Source organism: Rutilus rutilus (genome assembly GCF_951802725.1).
Source record: "Rutilus rutilus genome assembly, chromosome: 17".
Lineage (NCBI taxonomy): Eukaryota > Metazoa > Chordata > Actinopteri > Cypriniformes > Leuciscidae > Rutilus > Rutilus rutilus.
This window is the reverse complement of record NC_140230.1, coordinates 22,354,717-22,379,818: the sequence shown is the minus strand read 5'-3', so window position 1 is coordinate 22,379,818 and position 25,102 is coordinate 22,354,717. Positions and strand designations below refer to the sequence as shown.

The following is a 25,102-nucleotide window of genomic DNA, read 5'->3' as shown; positions in this document are numbered from 1 at the left end:
AGATGCCATAAAACTCACTGTGTGACTGAAAGGAACAAGGAGACGGAAGAATCTTTGAAGCCTTGTAAGATTTTGTTTCATTCATTCAGGTCTTATTAAATACTAAATCATGAGTCAAGAAATGTGATTCCTTCATTCCAGCACCTACATTTCCATCCTGAGAGAATCAGAATCCAACCAACATAAAATAAAAAGTAGAAAAAGAATAATACATGAAGTATATAGTTTAAATTAAATATTAAAAGTTTGGGCTCAGAAATTAACTTTTATTCAGCAAGGATACATTAAAATGTTCTAAAGTGACTACATTATTGTATTAGTAAAAACATTTATAATGTTACAAAATGCATTTATAATGTTAGAAAAGATTTTTAGTACAAAATGTATCACCGTTTCCACAGATATATTTAGCAGCAGCTGTTTTCAACATTGATAAGAAATGTTTGATGCTTTAGCATCAAATCAGCAGATTAAACTGATTTCTAAAGGATCATGTGAAACTGAAGACTGAAAATTCAGTTTTACCATAAATAATTTATTTTTGATCATATAAAGACAACCTTGGTGGGCATAAGAAAGTTCTTTCAAAAACTTTTACAAATCTTACAGAAAGCAAACTTTTGAATAGCAGTGTAATTTGAACTTTGTATAATTAATGATTACATCATTTGAATTACTTTTAAAAGTAAAGAAACAAACCAACCATTAAAGCCATATGTCATACACACACAAATTTAAAAGACTTGAAAGACAAAACTTTTTTTTTTTTTTTTTGCTGCATGACACCTGGCTTCTATCTCTCTGTATCTGTAGTTTTCTCTCCTTTTTCTCTGTTTCACTCTTGTTCTGTCTCAAGGTGAAAAATCAGAGTGGGCAGAGGAACATGTGGCTAGCATTAGTCACCAGAAAATGTCTCTATTCTCTAGAGACACACATACCGAAACAGATAAGACACACACAACAAATGCATTCATACAGCACACACTCTTAAGTGCAAACATATTACATGTGCACACTCACATGTGCAGGCGAAAACACATAGGCATACGTAGACTCACCCTCCTGTTTGACCTAACCTTGCTCTGAGACTTTAGGATTCAGTGATTAAACCCTTAGGGAAATATCCCCTCCACTGAGAGCAGCCTGGCAGTCATCTCAACACCCCAAAACTAACATGCGCTCATAAAAACCTCCCTGTGCGTATGTGTGAGTAACATCACAATGAAGAGTGTTGTTATAACAAATACACTTCACCCCTGTGCCTAACAGAACATGGCCAAGGACATGCACACCAAGTGGGGAGGAAACAGTGTGATTACAATTGCTTTGCTACACAATGAAAAGCAAAACTCCAAAACTGACAAGCCAGCAAGACCTACCTGGTCTTAAGAAAGCCTTTTATAAGTGATATTTTTATAAATTTTTAAAAAAAAGATTCTTTTGAAAAATCAAGGGATAATATATATATTGTATAATATATGTATTAAAATAATATATGATTACTTAGTATGGCTGTTGAATGATTTAACCATTATGACCCTAAAATGACAAAACAGAGGACCAAAAAAGCTTTTTTTTCTCAGTATATAAATACAAAATTGCAATTTTTTTTCTCCAGATACACCCACACCTAGGCAAACAGAGTTTCTTTAAAGTATGCCATCCATTTTCTGTGACCCATCCAAGGACATCTTATCAACACTCAGCTTCCTGTTCTAAAGTCTGGCTCTTTAACGACCAACATTTGGGGCCCTTGCTTACAAAATGACCCCCAAAACATACATCAAAGTGACACGCACCACTTACTTTGTTCACACACACACACACACACACACACACACACACACACACACACACACACACACACACACACACACACACACACACACACACACACACACACACACACACACACACAGAAGTGCAAGAGACCTTTACATGAAATTATAAGTTAGGTACCACATGTTGGGTTTCTGGGTTTTATGAGGACTCTCCAAAGACATACTGATTTTTATACTGTACAAACTAAATATTCTATCACCTACCCCTAAACCTAACCGTAACAGTAAACACTTTGCACAAAACAACAACATACGGAATACCTGGACCAGAAATGTTAGCCAGACACATTCAGTTTCTCAGACACAATTACTCACTTCATAATTTTATGACCAGAGGGAACACAAGGACTAAGGTGTTGACAATGAATTGGCCAGAAATGCGAATGATTGTCTGTCTGTGTGCGTGTGTGTGTGTGTGTGTGTGTGTGTGTGTGTGTGTGTGTGTGTGTGTGTGTGTGTGTGTGTGTGTGTGTGTGTGTGTTTGTGTGTGAGAGAGAGAGAGAGTCAAAGGTGTGAGTATACATTATGCTTACTTGAAATTTGTAATTGGGATATGATTGAAATGAAAGATGATAGTTACTGTACCTGTGTATCTGCAGCTCAAAGCCAATGGTAGGAGGGGCATCTTCCAGCCTCAGTACAGAAAACCGTAAACCCACCAACAACTAGAGAGAGAGAGAGAGAGAAGAAAGGGAAAAACATGAAGACATCAAAAGCTTAAGGGACATCTGTAAGTGCTCAGTAAAACAGAATAGAGCTCTCCCCCCACTGGCTCATACAGGAAAAAGCCACCACAATTAACACTGTGCCGTCTTACATGCTGGGGGGAGAAGTGTGGGCTCTGTCTGGACAGTCTCACTGCTCTTATACCCCCAACAAACAGCATGAAAATTATTCAACTATAAGTATACAAGTGTAACTCATTCAATCAATAAAAACATGGACATGAAATACTGATTTGAGTCAAAATTATAGCTATAAATATTATCTTTAAGCTTCCATGAAGAAAAAAGCAGTCAACTGCAATGTAATAAACAATCACCCTATAGCTAAAGACGAACACTGCACCGATATTAGTCATATTTATACTGAAGTCATCTGAGATACACAGAATGCTTTTTTTGTAAACATGCTAGACAGATGTGTTTGACCACTGCACTCACGTATTGTCTTTTGCAACCTCTTACACATGACACGGCATTCAACTGAGATGCAAGATGGCGCTAGTTTGTATGAAAGCGTGATATGACAGACCAACTTCACAACACGGGTGAACGGTTTGATATATAGCAAATATCAGGAGATATCTGACCACTAGACGTGATGTAAAGACTGGATCATGTTACTCACTTGATCTTTGAATCTTGTGCAGCAAAATGCACAAATCTTTATTCAAGTCATTTTATTTATTAGCTAAAATGCTACATTTTCATATTTGTATTAGGAAAACATTATAATGCAGCCAAAGATAAATGATGAGAAACATAAATGAGTAGTTCATTTCTGTGTAATTAGGCCCCCTGAAATGCACAAAATGTAAATGTTGAAATCAAATAAATTAATATCTGCTGTAAAAGTATAGCTCATTATTCTTTTGCATTAGGTATATTAGATATTGTTAACATTTTGAAATCTTGAGAAGTGTTTACCATATTTATCGTATTTATATAATTGCAATTGATCCTTACGTACAGTCAAATGTCTGTCTTAGAAAACAAGTCTTTACAAAGCCATTTTCACTGATTAATAACTTTTGTTGTTTTTCTGCTCGGCTGAACAAAGTCTAAACACTGGAATTTTCAATCGCAAACAAATAGTACAATTTGACCAATCATCTCTCTCTCTGGCTGTAACTGTGTCCATATGGTGTAGTTCATTAGGAGGAGTCTGATAATGGCTGCTGGGATGGTTAATGAAGGCCAGTCCTTTAGCTAAAGGCTATGTGCTAACTCTGGAGCCCCATAAATGAGCGTCCCAAGGCGGAAACCTTCCTCACTACAAAGCCCCCTCATAACAGACGGGTGAGAGTAACAAGTGCTGTTAAACTTAAAAGAGTGAACTAGCCACGGAGCCTCTTTTTGTGGTCTTGCGTCTTTTTTTAAAACCCACAGAGTCGGTAAATCACAAATGAAGATCACGTCTCCGCAACTTCATACATATGTTGAGGAATGAGACTTCATCTGAGATCGGAGTTTACAAGATGCTGGTTCATATGTTTCTGTGGCAACAGTAATCATCTAATTACACTAATGAGACAATAACTCTTAAATCGAAAGTTTTAATGAAACTCAGAACAGAACAGCGTATAACATGGGAAAAATGTACGCGTTCTTCAAGTGCGTTTGATTAAGTGCATTTCACAACATAGGAATGAAATGTAAGATGCAGTTTCCATTTGAAACAGCACAAACACACATCAAAAGCACTGTGTTTGAATACATATGTGCAATGCGATTTATTTAGATGGATTACAGATTGACTAAGCAAAGCTGGACAGAGTGCACCCAGAAAGCATAAAGATGGCTAGATTGTGCATGATTAAAAACAAAGAACAATGTAAGCCAAAGATGAGGCTGTCAGTTCTGTTATTTACAGTGTCATCATCAGAAGCATATCGCCAGGAAGATCCCAGCCCGCTCTGTTAAGAAATAATACTTTGCTTCATGTTGCTGGGAAATATGAGGTGTTGTGTTGCCAAATTCTGTGAATATACATCACCCTAACGTGACATTAGCTAAAATGGGTAGGAGTCACTGAAACAATGAACTCATTCAATGCGTTTTTATTTATGGACCATGAAACTCCTCTCTTCATTGAATACCACAGTGAGAGCAAAAGATGGGGCGAGACATGATGAATTTGTATGAATTGTGGCTCACAAAAGACATTTACACTTATTTTAAAACTACTGGGAAACTGAATACATTATCATATAGAGAAGATTCACATTAGCGAGACTAAGATAATACAAGATACATGAAATCGCAATATGATAAACAACTGCAGACTTGGTTTATTAAATTTTTTTTAATGCATTAATTTGGTAAAAAATACAGTAAAAGTTTTCTGGTTTAATATATTGTAAATTGAGTATTAATTTCTTTAAAAAAAACCTGCAGTATTGAAAAATGTTTTTTAGACATTTTTAACTGTAACATCATTAATTGTTTTAGGTTTGACTTGGATATTAGCAACTGATGTTGCGATGTGACAACCAATGTGTATGTGCAAAGGCCCGACCACCAAAAGTCCCCACCACTTTATAAAACAAAGTGTTTTATTGGTGGCTCAACAATTGTGCAGGAGAGCCTCCATCACGTCTTCCTTTCACAGTCAGTTGACTGAGCTAGAAGTATTCGTACAGTTTCATTCTGAAAATACAACACTACTGGAAGCTTCTACTTCAGACAACATGGTCAATACAAAACTCTGCTGTTCCTCATATACTTTAGGAACTGTTTGTGGCACTCGGACCGTTTGAGGTGGTGTGACTAACATGTTTTCTGCACATGGGTCTTGTGATGGCTTATTTGTGATGAATGAGCTGCACCACATGGTTATGACTTACTTTTATGGGCTATGAGAGGATAGCTTGAAAAGTTTTGAGAAAGAAAACAGAAAATGAGAGAGAAAAAAATGACACGCATTGAATTAGATCACAGGCCTCACACTGATTCCATGTGTGGTACGATTGTTCAGTGACGCCAGTGACGACGGTGTGTGTGAGTGCGAGATCATGACGGGTCTCTCAGTTTGCTTGTTGTATGTGTGTGAGATGGGGGATCTGTGGCCGTGTCACCCTCCTCTGCTGGTGCCAGGATAATTTGGCCCATGTGGGTTTAACTCTGGAGGCTCTATGACAAAACCTGTCACCATGACAATGCCCCTCCGTCAAAATCTGGAACATGTTAACAGGTCACAGAGCCAAACAACCCTCTCTTCATTTGTGTTCCACAGAAGAAAGTCACACAGGTTTGGAATGACATGAGTGTGAGTAAATGATGGCATTTTATTTTTATGCGAACTATCCCTTTAATGATTGTTTCCAAACAGGTTTGTCAAACACACTATGCTAAGCACAGCAACAAATTACATGAAAAACTTAAAAAACTTAAATGACTATTAGAAATAACTTAAATTTATGTTGAAGTACTAAAATTACTAAAACTGAAATAAAAATTAATTACAGCTATATAGAAATATATTTAAAAAAAACTACAACTAATAAAGAAAACTAATAAAAATGACTAAAATTAAATTAATCAAAAAAACATAATAAATTATATAATAGTATATAATAATACTGAATTAACATTGGAAAATACAAGGTACAGTATGCGCTCTTCATCTGTATATCTGCAATCCTATAATTTGCTACGATAGAAGAAAGTATTTTAACAGCAAAAAAAGAAAAAAGAAAAAAAGACACTTCACCTTTAAGGCTATTTCTGTGTGAGGCATTTTACTTTGTTTTGCTCCCTTTACATTCTACATGCTGCCACAGAATTTCTCTACAAGCTCTACCACAATCCGCTGACATGACAGGCTAGTTTGACATATAACAACACAGACCTCTGAGTATCCAGCCAACTGCCTACACACACTGACCAAATACCATTTTAAAACCGCAGGTCCATCCGCAGGTAATAGACTGGCTATTCAGTTGTGATGCTCTGATTTATAGTTTATGAGCAACATAATCTTTTGACCTACAGTAGTAAACACAGTCATAAACCTCTCTGCCCTGCCTCCGCTCTCAGTGAGCTGGCACTGTTCGAGCCCAAGCATTTGCCCACGCTGCATCAAATTACTGACAAATTACATTTCAATTTGCCTTGGCTTTAACAAGCACTGCAATCCAAACAAACAGAAAATGAGGGGAGTAAACTGGCTAATAAAGATGCAGGTGTGTGTGTGTGTGTGTAGTTGCATTTTTTGTAGTTGGACAGATCTCTGTTTTTCTTCATATGTTCCAAAATATCTCGAAATCTATCCTAGATCCCAAATATCTACAGCCAAAAAACCTTAACAGCTGCATACATCTATTTGGGATAGTGATACACTCTTTTTTGTTCTTTTGTATTTCAATAAAAGAGGGATGCTAACAGGGATGATGCAGGAATGAATCGTGAGCCTAATGAGCAGTTCACCCTGAGGGCTTTGAGGAAATGGGAACCTGATGGAGTGAAAAAGAGAGATGGCGAAGTAGAGGACTTTATAAATGTTATTAAAATCACGAGTTCACAAATTACAGCCATTACAACAAGTAGAAATAGTAAACAACATAACACCACCAATGGAAATGTAGTCCAAAATACACAAATTGTAAATGTAAAGACGATCTAGATTCTAGACATACTCAGGAACACGTTTGTGTGTGTTTGTTTGTGTGTATATACACCTGCAAATGAGATGCAGGCAGGATGTGGTGTTAGGAGTGTGTGTACGAGTGTGTTGTGACGGGTCAAGAGTGTGTTTTGTAACCGTTGTAATTGCACCCCAGGCTTAGATATTTGGGATGGCTGGAGACGGGTTGTCATGGTGAATAGTAAATAGATGGAGAGTGTGTTTAGACTGAACCTCAGACTTTGTCCCAATGTGTTTACACCCTCCCTTCACACGCTCACTCCATCATTCCACTTTTTCTCTCGACCCACTGTTTTGCTTTCCGGACTCTAATTAACAATGTTCAAAATCAACCTGACAGAGAAACGGGGAAGAAAGAGGTAGGAAGGAAAGAGAGAGGAGAGAGGAAGAAGAAGAAAAAAATATCACACAATGCACAAATCAAGCTTTTGACTGTGCAAGAAAAGTTCTACGTAAGGTATGTGCGTTTTCTCTTTAGCGAACATACATGTTGATATCAGCAGGGAGACGTATACAGTATGTGTCATTAATGGCACATCAATGAATACATCTGTAGAACAGACACATTCCAGAGGGTCTGTGGGGCCAGAAGGAAAGCAGTCTTAAAAAAAAAAATGTATAAACACATACACAGACAAACAGACAGACAGAGAGAGAGAGAGAGAGAGAGAGAGAGAGAGAGAGAGAGAGAGAGAGAGAGAGAGAGAGAGAGAGAGAGAGAGAGAGAGAGAGAGAGAGAGAGAGAGAGAGAGAGAAAGAGAGAGAGAGAAAGAAGAGAGAGAGAGAGAGAGAGAGAGAGAAAGAAAGAGAGAGAGAGAGAGAGAGAGAAAGAAAGAGAGAGAGAGAGAGAGAGAGAGAGAGAGAAAGAAAGAGAGAGAGAGAGAGAGAGAGAGAGAAAGAAAGAGAGAGAGAGAGAGAGAGAGAGAAAGAAAGAGAGAGAGAGAGAGAGAGAGAAATATGGTTTCCTTCCTCTTGATGGATGGATGATTAAAAGTTACTCAGCAATAACTTATTTTCTTAATCAGTGTTTTTAAAAAATTTCAGTAATAATATACAGTACAAACTTAAATGTAATGTTTAGATATTAAGAAAGCTAGGCCTACATATATTTAAAATATAATACATACATACATACATACATACATACATACATACATACATACATACATATATATATATATATATACACACATACATACAGTGCTGTGCAAAAGTCTTAGGCATGTTAATATCGGTGACCAGAGAGCTGTGTAAGGACATCAGGGATAAAATTGTAGACCTGCACAAGGCTGGGATGGGCTAGAGGACAATAGGCAAGCAGCTTGGTGAGAAGGCAACAACTGTTGGCGCAATTATTAGAAAATGGAGTTCAAGATGACGGTCAATCTCCCTCGGTCTGGGGCACCATGCAAGATCTCACCTCGTGGGGCATCAACGATCATGAGGAAGGTGAGGGATCAGCCCAGAACTACACGGCAGGACCTGGTCAATGACCTGAAGAGAGGTGGGACCACAGTCTCAAAGAAAACCATTAGTAACACACTACGCCGTCATGGATTAAAATCCTGCAGCGCATGCAAGGTTCCCCTGCTCAAGCCAGCGCATGTCCAGGCCCGTCTGAAGTTTGCCAATGACCATCTGGATGATCCAGAGGAGGAATGGGAGAAAGTCATGTGGTCTGATGAGACAAAAATAGAGCTTTTTGGTCTAAACTCCACTCGCAGTGTTTGGAGGAAGAAGAAGGATGAGTACAACCCCAAGAACACCATCCCAACCGTGAAGCATGGAGGTGGAAACATCATTCTTTGGGGATGCTTTTCTGCAAAGGGGACAGGACGACTGCACCGTATTGAGGGGAGGATGGATGGGGCCATGTATCGTGAGATCTTGGCCAACAACCTCCTTCCCTCAGTAAGAGCATTGAAGATGGGTCGTGGCTGTGTCTTCCAGCATGACAACGACCCGAAACACACAGCCAGGGCAACTAAGTAGTGGCTCCGTAAGAAGCATCTCAAGGTCCTGGAGTGGCCTAGCCAGTCTCCAGACCTGAACCCAATAGAAAATCTTTGGAGGGAGCTGAAAGTCCGTATTGCCCAGCGACAGCCCCGAAACCTGAAGGATCTGGAGAAGGTCTGTATGGAGGAGTGGGCCAAAATCCCTGCTGCAGTGTGTGCAAACCTGGTCAAGAACTACAGGAAATGTATGATCTCTGTAATTGCAAACAAAGGTTTCTGTACCAAATATTAAGTTCTGCTTTTCTGATGTATCAAATACTCCTGTCATGCAATAAAATGCAAATTAATTACTTAAAAATCATACAATGTGATTTTCTGGATTTTTGTTTTAGATTCCGTCACTCACAGTTGAAGAGTACCTATGATAAAAATTACAGACTTCTACATGCTTTGTAAGTGGGAAAACTTGGAAAATCGGCAGTGTATCAAATACTTGTTCTCCCCACTGTGTGTGTGTATATATATATATATATATAATATATCTATATACAGTATATGTGTGTGTGTGTGTGTGTCTGTGTGTTGCATCAGCAGGTGTCTCATACAGGACCTGAAGTCTAAGTAAGCTGACAGCGCTGCTAAATATCTGAACTGATATGCTGTCTTACCCTTTTCTCACCCCTCTAAAATCCTCCTTCCTCTGCCCTGCTCATTTATGTTAATGCGCTGAGGGATTCAAGCTCTCACTGCAAGCAAGTACGTGAGAATAAAAAAATCTACACAAGCAAATGAACACAAGCCCAATTTTGGCTAATTTTGGCCCAATTAGACTGTTGACAGGTTTATATTTTTCTACCTGAATGATAACACATCTGGTTTAAAGGCACAGACATTTGGAGGAAACTATCTCTCCCTTGAGTACTGAGGTTTGTTACTGTCACTGTAATGCAAGAAAGCACATAATGTATTGCATGTCCATAATGTAAGTATGTACCACACACTTGCAAAGCATTGGCAAAACATTCATGTCAGTGTACTACTGTAGAGTATGTTTCATTCATTCATTTTTTAAGTCAAACTGTACATATTACATCGTATCAATCGAGTTTGTGTGACAAGACTCTTACGTTTGTGTCAGCCACCATTGGGTTTCCCAGGTCACACACCACAACTCTGGTATCATTCTCTGTCCTGTGCTCGCAGTTCAGCCGCTGAAGATCCTGAGTGAGAAAGAAAAAATTCAGGTCTTCATTACCTAATCTATAATAGCTGCTGTGTTGAACTAAATGCTAAATATCTAAGGAACACAAACAGAAGCATTAGGGCTCATTCAAAGGGACCCCTATTTTAAACATTTGTTCTACCCACATACAAATCATAAACTCTACTAACACATCTTACACTTATAAATACTGTATGCTACTTCTAAACTGTTAAAATAAAAATAACAAAAAAAAGTAATTAAAATAATATAACTAAAATAAAATATAAAATAAAATAAAATAAAATAAAATAAAATAAAATAAAATAAAATAAAATAAAATAAAATAAAATAAATGAAATAGGTGCATGACATCACTGAAAACAAAACCAGGCAATAAAAAACCCGGTCAATAACTAACATAATCCAGTGAAAACATGTCTCAGGAGGGTCAAGGGAGGGACTGAGGAAAGAAAACGAGGGAGAGAAAGTACATGATGAATTCCCTGATAGTAATCACATCATACATCACTGAGGCCCTACCCCTGTCATCTCGTCAACCCCCTACATCAGTCTCCCTTTTCCTCCATCTCCCTCCTCTGGTAACCACTTCCTCTCACCAAAACAGAGTCAAACCGTAACCAGTCGGTTCCCAGAAGAGCAGCTAATGGAGTCGTGCAAATTGCATTAAGAGCCACTCTCAAACACTCGCTGCAATTACCAGTTATACACTGCATCTGTTAAACTCATAACTGACAGACAGAGAGCAATCAGATCTTCTGCGGTTAGTGCCACAGAGCGCCAGTGTCTCATGCTGGAAGAAACAGACATGCATGAATGAGATGATGGAATGACTGAATGACAGCAGAATATATGAATGAAGATAAGTAGGACTGTATTAAATGAAATAAACAGTATTTTAGATCTAGGCAATGCATTACAGAGCACACCTAGGCATGAGGCATTGACTGTTTAATAAGAAACCTTACCATAATTAGATCAACATTCACTGCATTCCTGCCTCATTACTACATCAAAGACATTGCAGCACTCATGTTTGTGTTTTTAACTCCGTGTCAGAATGGATTACAGATTTAGCATTTCACCATGATGGATTTAAAGCCATTTAGTAAATCTGATATTTCACAAGTCCCTAGTTCACGTTACACTGTGTCATAACCAGATGCGATGCGATAAAACATTAAGAAATACAAGCTATCCATGTAAATGCAAAGGTTTTTGTCATAAAGGGATATATCACCCAAAAATGAGTCATCATTTACTCACCCTTAAGTTGTTCCAAACCTATTTGAATTTCTTTATTCTGCTAAACACAGAAGACATTTTGAAGAATGTGGATAACCAAACATTTGACGGTAGCCACTGACTTCCATAGTATAGGGATTTTAGGGATGTCCTGATCAATTTGTTTTGTGCCCTCGATTCTAATATTAAGTATATTAAGAAAATTAAGTATCTGTCAATACTGCGTCCCATTCCGATGCTTGTATTTTCCTTGTGTTTGGTGCACACTTCAAGTACATTAAAGTAGTTAAAATCAATCCAATGTACACAGCTCACGATGAGGCTCACGGTATCAGAATGCCAATCTGTCAGTCAAGTCAGAAAAAAGACGCAACCAATAGCAATGCGTTATTGGGACGATGCCTCAGTCTGACGGCAGATGAAAATAAAATGCGCATCAAATGTGATAAACACGGAAGCTTGAATGTGTGTGAGGCGCAAGAACAGACGTCATTGGTTCTCATGCCGGTGTCGCAAGAAAATAGCAAAGCTTGACAAGACAAACACTGAGGGCCCTATCTTGCACCCAGCGCAATTGACTTTGTACACCGACGCATGTATCATTCCTATTTTGCACCCGCGCACAGCAGACTTTTCCCTCCACAGACGCACGTCGGTAAACTAGGAAATACACTTGCGCTCCCTGGGGCGGTTCAGCGCAAAGAGGAGGCATGTTCCGGCGCAAACGTTCCCTGGTGCTATTTTGCAGGTTTAGAAAACAATTCCGCCACTGACCAAGAAAAACCTAGTCTAAAGTCAGTGGCGCGTTGGGCATGTTATTCATATGCTATTTTAAGGGCGCATGCTTGGCCATAATCAGTGTAGCGCATACACTTTGATTCTCTCATCTAAACAGAAGCAGCAGTTTTCATTTTTGCAAATCATACATTATTACAAGGAAAAATATTAGGTCTTGTAGGTCTTGAATTTTTTTTCCTTTTTTTTTCCTTTTTTTCTTTTTTTTTCTTGTTTTTGTTTAATTTTATTGATGGATATTTCAGTGTTGCTGTCTTTGGTTTCAATTTATTTTTTAATTGTTTGAATTAAATATTTCATTCATTCATTCATTCATATTAACACACGAGGGAAATCATTGTTGTGTCCATGAAGATGTGAAAAAATAGGCATAAATCTAGCTTACACATTTACCCAAATTATCATACGCCTGTTTAACCGAAGCTAATTTGGGTGGGTTTCTCCCATCCCCTATGTCACTTCTCTGTGTTTTACGGCCCTGACGAGAATGTCGGTCTCCTCGGCTGTGAACCGCTCCTGGCGCGCGTCTGGCAAATCCGCCGTTATAATAGCAAACCGCCATGGAACAAGCGTGCCTGCTCTTAAAGGGAATGTGAGATGATGCTCTGATTGGTTTATTTCACGTTACGCCCAAACCACACCTATGAATAATGAAGCTACTTCAGACCAACCCATTTTAGATTTGCGTCGGGCGCAAGAGTAATTTATCCCGCCGGTATAATAGCAACAGCGCCCAAGACCCGCCCACAAAGTTACTTGCGTTTTGCGCTTGATACTTGCGTTTCAGATCGTTAAAATAGGGCCCTGAATGTTGACTTGACAGCCCTTGTTTGAAAGTTAAAAAAAAGAAGTTTAAAAAGCTTTGAAGTTTAAAGGCCTGTAGGCATTATGGACAGAGAACGATAGAACAATAGAAATACAGAATGACAGATAGGATGAAAGATAGATAAACGACAGATAGAACAACAGAAGCAGAACGATAGAAGGATAAAACGGCCAACAGATAGAACGGTCGACAGAACGGTCGACAGACAGACAGACAGACAGACAGACAGACAGACAGACAGACAGACAGACAGACAGATAGATAGATAGATAGATAGATAGATAGATAGATAGATAGATAGATAGATAGATAGATAGATAGATAGATAGATAGATAGATAGATAGATAGATAGATAGATAGAATAAACTCATGCATGAGCAGTTTTCTGGAAAAAGAGAATACAGTGAGTGAGTCATAATCTAAACACAGCAGTTAGGGAGAATGAAACTAAAATAAACCTTCAATAATCAGAGTAATTATAACTGAAAGACATCATACAAAGGACTAAAAAATGATAGTGGGTAACGTTGTTTACCTCACGTCTGCGCTCCACACCGATATAGTCCGCCTCTGGTGGGATGGTCACATGAAGCTCCGCCTCGTACGCCCCCTCGCCCTTATTGGCGGCGTTGATGGTTAACATAAGCAAGTTGTCATCCCCAATTATAAGTTCTGTTCGGTCCCTGTAAAAAAAAGAAAAAAAAAAAGAAATCTGCATTTAAAATCACTTTTTAATGTTAACACATGTGCTGTCTCTCTCTCTCTCTCTCTCTCTCTCTATATGGCTAAAATCAAGGAACGACATGCTATTAAAACATAAACAGGGGATGCATAATACAACACAGCACATAAATTATAACAAATATACAAACAGTTGTTCAATGGCACACATACGGATCAGACCCACGGACTCACATTTTTGCAGAAAGTTTGAGATCTGGGATGCACATGTTGTCTTCCCCACAGTCCAACAGGATGTTTGCCTAAAGGAAACAAGAGAGAAAATATCTTCTCTTTCCGTCTTTGGGTTTGTTTGTTCACTGAATTGAACTTATGTCTTATTTTTTTCTCTAATTAACTCTTTACTGTCTAAATCAGACAACAAAATGTTGTCTTGTTTTGAACCCTCTATTAAACCCTGCATGCCATGGCATCATAATAATTTAACTTAATATAATGCACACATGCAGTCTCCAACTAAACACTTATGTTGCATGCAAACCTGCTCATGGTGGAAGGTCTTGCTATAGTGGTCTAAAATGGGCCGCAGCTGTAGGCCAGGTGGAGGGGAATTCTGGTCCAGACTGTAGTTCAGTGCCACGCTGATAGGACTCAGTTTATCCCTAAACTCTCCCTCATCCTACATACAAACAGAGAAGGATCAGACAAAAAAAGAGAGTGGTGGATTGCAAACAGAACTGAAAAGTCTCACTTTACACTTTCTTCTCTTTTGATTATCTTCGTCCTTTGACATCAATCTGTTTGACTGAATCACAGCTGTTGAGTATGCTTGCCTCAGAGAGCCAAGGGAAATAAATACAGTTATTTAATAAGTTATGAGGATTTGAGAAAACGAGGAAGTATGTTTATGTTTCTGAACAGAAATGCACAATGATTTGTGAAGAAAAAGCAAAAGCAGCTAGGCTGTGAGGATAGTATGTGAGCCTGCTGCATCAAAACACACACATTATTTACACAAATCCAAACTAATTATTACAGAAATAAATAAGCAACTGCTACTCAAACAAAATTTGTAAAAAAACAACAACCATGACCTTAATGAATAATAAAGTGTATTGCAGAAAAATTATATAATATAAAATAATAAATATAATGTAATATATGTACTTTTTATTTATTAATAATCATTTATCAGTGTATACATTTAAAAATGTATAATAAACATTATACATACAAATTTAAAATAATGATTTCTTAATAATGTAATATATTAATACATACTTTGTATATATATATATATATATATATATATATATATATATATTTATTTATTAGGGGTGTAACAATACACATATTCGTATTGAACCGTTCGGTATGAGGCTTTCGGTCCGGTATGAGGCTTTCGGTTCGGTATGCATTACAAACCGAACGATTCGTTGGACCATTTTTCCTGCTGGTGCGACCAAAATTTTGTTAGCAGTCGCGCTGGTGTGACCACCACAATGTTGCCCAACAATGGCAAACGTAATAATGAAAAAGGAACGAAACTGCGCAACGTCTTATTTTGTGCAATTTGGACCAAAACCGATCTTTATCAAGCGACACACTGTTACTACACAGCGCTAAGAGATCCAGTAAAGAAAGCATTTGAATTTGCCAATGAATTAATAACATCGCTGTGAGATCTAGTGAGAAACATTCAAATTTCTCTGTTATTAACCATAGATCTCTAGTAGATCAAACAGCGCTAACGTGGAAACCAGGAGAAACATTGTAACATTGTGCCATGAATGATCTAGTTAAAGGCTTTAAAGTCCCTGTAAAGGCAATTCTACAAAAAAATTCTAAACACATTATAAGTGCTAGAAATGTATTGCTAAAACATGTTACAAAGACTGAGAACTGTGAAGTACTAAATTGTGGAGTTAGACCGTTTAACAGTTTTTCACCCTTGCTGTGAGCCGGATTTTTTGGGCGGGGCTAAAACGGGGGCCCGATGACGCACTGCGACCCCCTGAGCTTGATTGGGCCCCTACTTGATGACGCACGGAGTCACTAAGCCTATCGCTCAATCGCGAGTTACTATCAGACAGCCTACAGTTTGCTAGCTACTATGCCCACGGCTCTGGCTATGCCTTCGTCATGTAAATGCGTATTCACTGGATGCAATCACTTAGAAAACAGATCGGTGTCCTTATTTAAATTTCCGAAAAATGATCATATCAAGAGGAGGTGGATTTATCTTGTGAAGAGCTAACGTTACCTTGATGGAGAGCTGATGATCACCACCACACCCGCCTCTGTAGAGATCAGGATAGTTTACTTTCGTTGGAGACAACTGGAATTCACTGATAATCCGCTGTTACTGGTGAATGGGGCCGAACCGACTATCTCCCGCTGTCCGCTTCGGCCTTCTTCCTCCCGTCGCGCCGACATGCACGAGCTGTGCGCGAGTCATATTTCCCGCGAGTGGGCGTGGTTTCAGCGCAGCCAGCGGACACGCCCCCAGCGTTTGAGAGCTGAGACTACTGCTCATTTTTTCGAGATTTTGATAGCTTATTTTATTTACTTGGCGGCTTTTTTAATCATTGAAATTGGGCTGGGTGGCTAATAACACATTTTTCGGTGGTATGACAAACTCAGAACACATACTTAATTTTGACTTTACAGGGACTTTAAGTCCACAAATCAGCAACATTCACCATGGATTTAATGTAGTAACACAAACTGTAACCATGGAAGTTTGGCAGGAATAGTAAAATGCTTTCAAGTACGTCACACATCTTTTTCCAGCTCAAAACTTCAAAACTCAAATACTGTCATATTAAAAAATAACATTTAAATGTGATGACCAAAACATTTGTTCATCCTTCAAAGATTACCCCCATTTTTAAAGCTAAAAGTTTCAAGATTTCAAGATTTATTTAAAAATAAAATTTCTTTTAATAAACATATCTTTTTTTTAAATCAAGGACATTTCTCTGGCATTTCTTCCTTTTTGCTGTATCGAAAACGTACCGAACCGTGACACCACTGTGTTATATCGAACCGAACCGTGAATTTTGTGAACCGTTACACCCCTAGTGTATATACATATATATATATATATATATATATATATATATATATATATATATATATATATATATATATATATATACAGTATATATACATATACATACATATATATATATATATATATATATATATATATATATATATATATATATATATATATATATATATTATATAAAATTTTATAATTAATTTTTATTTAATAATTATAATTTATCAGTGTATATATTTTTAAATGAATAATAATAATAATAATAGTTATTATTATTAGATTTTTTACAGAATCCAATTTATATTCCTATGTTGTTGAATGTTTGTGCTTTAGATCTGCCATGTATCATAGTGATAGGTCAATGTTGCCTGATATTTTATCATAGTTCAAATTGAGCTGGCTAATAAAAGTATTTCCCATGGCCTGTGTTGTCATATAAACACCCATAAATACTTAAGATTGCATTCAATTATTGTGTCACCTCAAGCCAACAGAATTTTTGGTCTTATTTTTGTGACACACTCTCACGGAGGGGTTCTCACACCGTTTATTCCGTCCAGATGAGCCGTGTTGTACTAGAAGCTTGGTTTGGCTCACAATTAACTTTCCCATGGGTTCATTTATAGTGAAGATAAAACAAGAATTTTTCACGAGGAATGAGGCCAGTTCAGCAATGCTCTGTTATGCACGTGACCTATAAGGCTTACCCGCAGGTAAACAGAGTAGTTGTGGCAATGTTGGCGGTCCCCTTGACCCAGAACCAACTGCTGGGTTCTCTGGTGCTGGTGAGAGTCCATGAACAAGATTCGCTTAACTGCTCCACGCTGCTTCAGCCAATCCAACTGCAGGTTCATTGTCAGAGCTGAAAGAGAGAGAGAGAAAGACAGGCACGCTATTGTTCGTTCCAGGACCAAACAGGTTTTGGACCATAAAAATTGCACGTTCTTAAGGTTAATGACTAGGGCTTCTGAACAACAATCAAATAGTGCTTCCTCACACACACCAGCCTGTGTTACTCTCACAGGCACAGGAACGCATTCAGCCACACCTGTTCTTTGTCATCTCCAAAACCATATGCACTGAGTTTTAACAGGCCTGCGTTCAGAAGTGCTGGGAAAGAGGCTTTTATTGCCTGTTGGTTTAACTGAGTTTGGCACCTTCTCCGTTTTGGCCATTACTGAATGCACTTACATACAGATGTTCAACAAGAGCGGAGACACACAAACTCACACTGAGCACAACACATATAAGTGAAAACAATAAAATATAAAATGTCTCCATCTTAGCAAGTGTCAAGAGAAAATGTATACTGCATGACAAAATCGTTTGTTTTGCCTGCGTAACATAAGAGTTTTGGAAGTCTCGTTCTTAACCATAAATTTGACTATAAACAATATTGAAAATATACTATAAGCTCTAAATGAAGAGGTCATGAATTTTTTATTTTATATGTTGCTTGAGGTAAAAAAAAAATATATAATAATAATAATAATAATAATTATATATATATATATATATATATATATATATATATATATATATATATACTGTATATATATATATATATATATATATATATATATATATATTAGAGGTGGGCATAGATTAATTTTTTTTATCTAGATTAATCTAGATTAAAATGGCTCATTTGAATTCTGCCGAAGGCATTCAGAATATGTGTGCTACCCAAATAATGACTATAAAAGTAAGTCTTTGAGAACGGGTTTCTCAAGCCAGGTGGCGCATTAGACCAGGGGCTCATCTCCTGTTTCCAAAATGCATCACAAACTGCTTGAGAAAGCTGTTCTACTCATAGACTGTAAAAGGTTACTACAGTACTGTTACTGTCCGTAGGCAACATTAGGTAGGCCTATGTTATTATCAACTACTATAGGCTATCAATTAGGGATGGGCGATATGGCATAAAATCCATATTGTGATATACATTGCAGCCTCTTGCGATAACGATATATATTATAATAAAACTATTTCAGAACAGGTTACACAGACCCTACTAAACACCTGTTAAATGTTTTTTTTTTTTTTTTTTTTTTTTAAGGGTGTATAGTTTTGAGAACAAATATTGTCTAAAACTGTAAGTATACAGTATAAAATAAAAAAAATAATTTTGCAGATAAATAAAATTTAAGTACACTAGCTGCAGAGACTTAAGTAGGTCTAATGTTTATTATGGCTTGGAGCTTATGAAACCCCAAATTTAAAATTAGAATATTGTCTAACTGATGTCTTTTCAGTTAAAAAGAAACACAACAACGATTCTTAAAATCGGGCGCAGACAGAGATTATGTGCTACACCACGATATATTGGGAATAATACGCGCGCGCTGGTATTCAGTGATATCATATGTTTCGTTTTGAATTTGAGGTGGTAGAAGGGATTAGTCGTGTGTTAACTTACCGAACTGTTAGGCTACTCCACATACTCTGTCTATGTAGTTTGCTGCTGCTCGTCGGACGGCTTAAATCCAAACCAAGTCCAAATAATGTATGTTGCACCGATCTTTTTCACCAGCTTTCACTTTCAGCCGTGTTTACTTAAGATGACGACGAATATGATGCGTTGCAGCCGGGTGTACCTCGCGGCCGCGAGTAGATTGCGTCATCATAGCTTGTGTAGTATAGAGCCAGCTCCCAACCCAACTTTGAGAATAGATTAACGGCGATATTTTTATCATCGCGCGATAAGAGTCTCGCGTTAACGCAGCACGTTAACGCCGATAACGGCCCACCACTAATATATATATATATATATATATATATATATATATATATATATATATATATATAAATTTCCACCTTCATTCTGACCCTCTATCTAAAATGATCTGTTTTTAAGGGGCGGCTCCTTTAAGGCTTGTCAGTAAATGGCCACTGTTATGATTGGCTAACGGCATTGCATAGGAAACAGTATCAACGCCTCAAGCACGTGGAGTAGCCTATGTTAGAAACTGAACACGCATCTGTATACTGTATCCAGTGTAGACATTGATTGTAATGGATTCTATTTTCGTTTGACGCAACGCTCACATCTAGTGTAGGCAAGTGTCAAATATTGTTGTGTAAACTGTAATATATTGTTTCAGGATTCTTTGAAGAATGGAAAGAACAGCATTTTTTATCAATTTAATACATATTTGCTGAATAAAAGTAATGATTTCTTTAAAAAAAGAAGAAAAACTTACTGACCCCAAACTTTTTAACTATAGATATTATAGATCTGAATAATTTGTTATAAATGTCTTAACAAATCATTTAAATATAGTTTTATACAAAAAATAAATGACTGATAATTAATAGTTTTAAATTTTATAGTCAAGGCTGATGTGTATGTCATTTGTAATGGTTTGTGATGTGAAGTTGATTTAGGTATTTTTGTTTTGTTTTTGTTTTCTGCTTTGAATAAAAATTTGTAATTTGTATAGAACTGTTTGGTTTGGTTTAAGAGTAAGAAATGTTTATTTTTTGAAAATCTTATGGAGAAAATGAATGGGAAAAAATCCTTCCAGAACCAGGTTAAATGCAGACAGATTTTCACTGTTTTGAGGAAGTTGTATGTATGATTAGGAGAAACACATACAGAATGCATTTCCTCAAGACATTTGTTGATAAGACTACATCAGTTTACTGAAACTAAATGCATTTAATTAAAAGTAAAAACAAAAAAACAAAATGAACTTACCTACATAATCAGGAATACCAATCCCAGAGATCTTAGCACACACATTAACTGACAGACTGAGAGGAGAGAGAGAGAGAGAGAGAGAGAGAGAGAGAGATTCAGTACAGAAGAACTTAGCCAAAAATGACAACATTAAAGTGACGTTAACAAAAGAGAGGAGGAGGATTGCAGTGTTGGGGAAGCTACTCTGAAACTGTAGTTTGACAAGCTACAAGCTACTCGTAAGTTAAAGTAGTTAAACTACAGTCAAGCTACCCTTTTGGAAAAGTAGTTAGCTACACTACAAGTTACTATCAAAAAGTAGCTAGCTACATTGAAACTACTTTAGATTTTTTTGAACAACGTATATTATAAATAACTGAATAAGTGTCTGAGGAATGTTTTAAGTAAAATATTTAGTGTTTAAAACAATGCAATACAATTATGATTTCAAAGAGTATTGTTTTATTACACACAACACTCAAATATCGTCTTGCTCCATCATGGATAATATGGGTGTGTCAACCCACTTCTGTACGTCAGTGAACCGTTAGCCGCAAGATGCGTGATTAAACAACAGGTGGCGGTAATGGCAAAAAATTTGTTTGTAATCTAACAAGAAGAAGATATCCTTGCATCGCGCTGATTCGCGCAGGCTCGACAACAAAACGCAATGTAGCTTTTGCTCGCGCTACACCGCTACTTGCTGCAAAAAGTAGTTAGCTACTGGAAAAGCTACACTGTTTAAAAAGCAACTGAGCTACTGCCAAGCTACTGAAAAATGTAGTTAAGTTAGTAGCGTCGCTACTTGTAGTTAACTACTCCCCAACACTGGAGGATTGTTAATAAGGATGGAGTGTTTGTATATGAAGCTAAATGGAATGTGGGATGCTGAGGGACTCTATGCTCCTCAATATTTAATAACTTAATTGAATTTGCCTCTTTCAGCCTCTTGCGTCTGTCCTTTCCTCACTTCATCTCTCTATCCCTCCCTCACTCTAATAATCCGGTAATAGAGGCTGACAATTGCAGCGGCTCAAGAACGACTTCCTTTTCCTATCAGAAAAAAATGGGACCAACAGTTTTTTTCACTCTTCAAGATCTCATACAAGCTCTTTATTGTCATTAAATATTCTAAGAAAATTTCAAAACCCCATTTATATGAAGTCTAATATGCCAACATTGACTGATACACACACACACACACACACGATGTCCTGAGAATGGGCCACACAATTAATTTACTGGAATCTTAAGACGGCAGTTCTGTTGCTATAGGGGTCTTGTATCAATTTAAAACTAGCCCTTTATTTCCAAAAAAACAAATACAACCAGGACTGAAACATGGCACTCCATCACAAACATCTCACACGAACACAAGCTGTAAGGTGAGAGCGCAGAAAAAAACCCTTATTCAAATACGCTCACACCTCTCCAGCTGGTGCTCAATAACTGTATTTCCGTCATGTTGAACGTGTAATGATATCTGTGCTCAGGGACTCACAACTGCAGTCTTAATGGCCCAACGGGCCAATCCGATGCATAGCATTGCATACAACGCAAATATGTCTAATCAGAAACACCCCATTAGGCCCCCTAAACACACTTAGACAGCATTGAGCGTGTCTGAGTTTAAATTAGCGATAAACAGCTGGATGCTGTGCCTCATGTACAACACGAAATACCCATGAGGCCATGCCTGATGGAATCCAGCATTGTGCGTTGTGCTCTAACCATGCAAACCCTGCCATGACCCCTCCAGGTAGTGGTGCATTTTAAAATACACAGCAGAAGTCATGTGTATGCTGTACAGTGAGAGAGAAAGGGGAGAGAGTATGCATATTTAGGGGAGGAAGTGGCCCCGCTAATTTAATGATGCCTTGTTAGTTCTCCTCCCCCGTGACAAGGCTAAACACATAATCATGCAGGCCTACAACCCGTGCAAACACGGCAGTGCCCGGAGGTTGACCCCTCATGACCCTCGCTCTGACCCCACTGGAACTCTTCCAGCCCTGCAACCCATCTGTAATTACTGCTCACTCCTCAGAGTATTAATGGCAGTCGTGTGTGTGTGTGTGGTTTGACACTATTTACTTGTCATCTAACACATTTTACACTCTGCATGTACAGTAAATAGGCTGTTTTATTAGTAAACCTTCATTTATAAAGCATTACTGCCTTCAAATAAATGTAACTCACATCAAAAATATAATTTATAGTTAACAAAATTCTTAATTATCATATTTGTTTTATGTACAGTAATAATATAATATAAAATTATAAAATTATATCGTTTTGTTGGTGATTTTTTCCTTTTTATTGGGACAGGACCGTAGAGAGTTGACAGGAAGTGAGGTGGGAGAGAGACGGGGGATGGGATCGGGAAAGGTCCACGAGCCGGGACTCGAATTTGGGCCGCCCGAGCGCAACATGTCGGCGTTCTGACCACAAGGCCATCGGCGCCTACTATAATATAACACTATTATTGTTGTTGTTATATTATATTATATAAAAATATAATTGAAACAAATTAAATTATTTCAGTTAAAAAAATTCAAACCAGAAGCATTTCACTAGCTTTTTATTTATTATGTACTGATGGGTCCAAAAACTAGTGAAATACTTCTATTTTGCATTTTTCTAACTTCATACAATTTGTTTCATTTCTGCAGGAAGAATTTACAAATAGAAGAATATAAAACAAAATGAAACTCTAGAGACCACCTTTCTCAACCTTAACCATGCTGGTGTTTTTTTTATTCATTTATCTTTTTATGCTCTGTTCTTGTTCTGTTTCTCACTGTGTACATCTGTGTGTCTCTCTCTGTTTCCAACCACAGTTTGTACATTTATTTTACTACGCTACTCTTTTGTTATTGCAGAATTCCACACTTTAGTTCTTTCGTTTGTCTCTCCAAAACCTCCAGTCCTTTCTTCCCAACGCCAACCCTAACACACAGACACATGCAGCCCAAGCAGGCAAACAGATCTGGTATGTTTACCATCACAGAGCCCAAAAACTGCTTGTGGGACACAGTGTCCATCCACATACGGGGTAAGAATGCAGGGTTGTGTGTATGTTTGTGTGGTTTGGAAGAATGTATTGAGACTTCCAGAAACACTTAGTTTTACCACAGAGAAGAAAAAAAAACTGCTGTAATGTGGTACTATAGACCACATGGATTTAAAACATCTCAGTCAGCCATAGCTCTTTGGCACTGACTGCTTTGGTTTACCCTTTACCAGGACTAAAGATCAACATATCTGTCCCATCAACTGAACACTTCATCTAGAAGAGATAAATCAAAACATGAACTTTCAAATGTTTTTTTATGAGCATGTAGTACATAAGAGTCACTAATTATGTCAGAAGCTGAGAGTATACTTCAGTAACTAGCAGTGGATAAATAATTAGTTGACACTTACCAGGTTACCATGCCATCAGAATTGGGCATGCGGCAGGACTTGTCCTCAGGGTTGAGAATTTTGGGTATCAAAATCAGCTGAGCGTTCACGGTGACCACTGGCCTTGCCCTAGCATTGTTGAGAGACAATAGAGTGGGAATAATATAACAATAATAAAAAAAAATAATTACTGATATGATTTTATTGTGGCAATGAATTTGAATTGGAAGCTGAATTCAGAGCTGCACATACACATTAAGAACTCACTAAAGTTGTTTATGTTTAACGAAAGAAATGGCAAGACTTAAAGTCAATGTGAATTTTAGTCGGTAACACATTTTACTTCTGCAATGAGACATATTTAAGAGTGAAACAGGATATTCAATGAAAAAGATTCGGTATTCTATTTGATTAATCTTGAAATGATTGGATTGTAAAAAGAGATTTTAAATGTGAATACGAGTTTCTTAAAACAAAATATATAGCTCTTTGAATGTTTATTACATCCAATAGCTCACGTGGCCTAAATGATATTAGCAGAAAAGGAAAGTTGTTTCAATGGAAGAGCATTTTTATTTGTTCCTCTTTTTATGTAGAACATGTAACTATGAATCGTTTACAATTTTCTAGCTTTTGCCATTTTGCTAACTTCCACAACACACAAAAAAAATCTCTATCAGAAAACCTGAATATTCAAAATGACTAACAAGAAGAAAGCATTTCTGATTAGCTAAAAAAGCTATTTGAAGTTATTTCTCAGGACTCCTATTTCAGTTATATGTCAGATAGAAAGAACATTCAGTGCAAAACAGTATTACATAAAGAATCACTTAAAGAACATTTAACCAACAGAAACTAAACATTCAGAGTCTTATTCTAATAAAACATCAGACAGGCTGAGTAAATGAGAACTTAACATGAGGTCAGTCTCTGCTCTGCTACGGTCTCACATTCAGTCTATTGAGACTAGCGCTCAAACTGGATTAACAGTGGAAATGTTAGCTTACACAAATACACC

At 37.4% G+C, this 25,102-nt stretch overlaps 1 protein-coding gene across 1 annotated transcript in view; it reads right to left on the bottom strand.

The window, feature by feature from the left end:
- itga8 (integrin, alpha 8) overlaps positions 1-25,102 on the bottom strand; it is an 80,378-nt gene that overhangs the window by 18,844 nt on the left and 36,432 nt on the right. Inside the window, exons 15-22 of the mRNA XM_084385900.1 lie at positions 24,106-24,213; positions 20,701-20,756; positions 17,708-17,862; positions 14,475-14,612; positions 14,168-14,235; positions 13,788-13,935; positions 10,291-10,383; positions 2,427-2,506 (exon numbers count right to left, since the gene is read on the bottom strand). Of these exons, the coding sequence (XP_084242026.1) occupies positions 2,427-2,506; positions 10,291-10,383; positions 13,788-13,935; positions 14,168-14,235; positions 14,475-14,612; positions 17,708-17,862; positions 20,701-20,756; positions 24,106-24,213 (846 nt within the window). The remainder of the gene's footprint in view (positions 1-2,426; positions 2,507-10,290; positions 10,384-13,787; positions 13,936-14,167; positions 14,236-14,474; positions 14,613-17,707; positions 17,863-20,700; positions 20,757-24,105; positions 24,214-25,102) is intronic.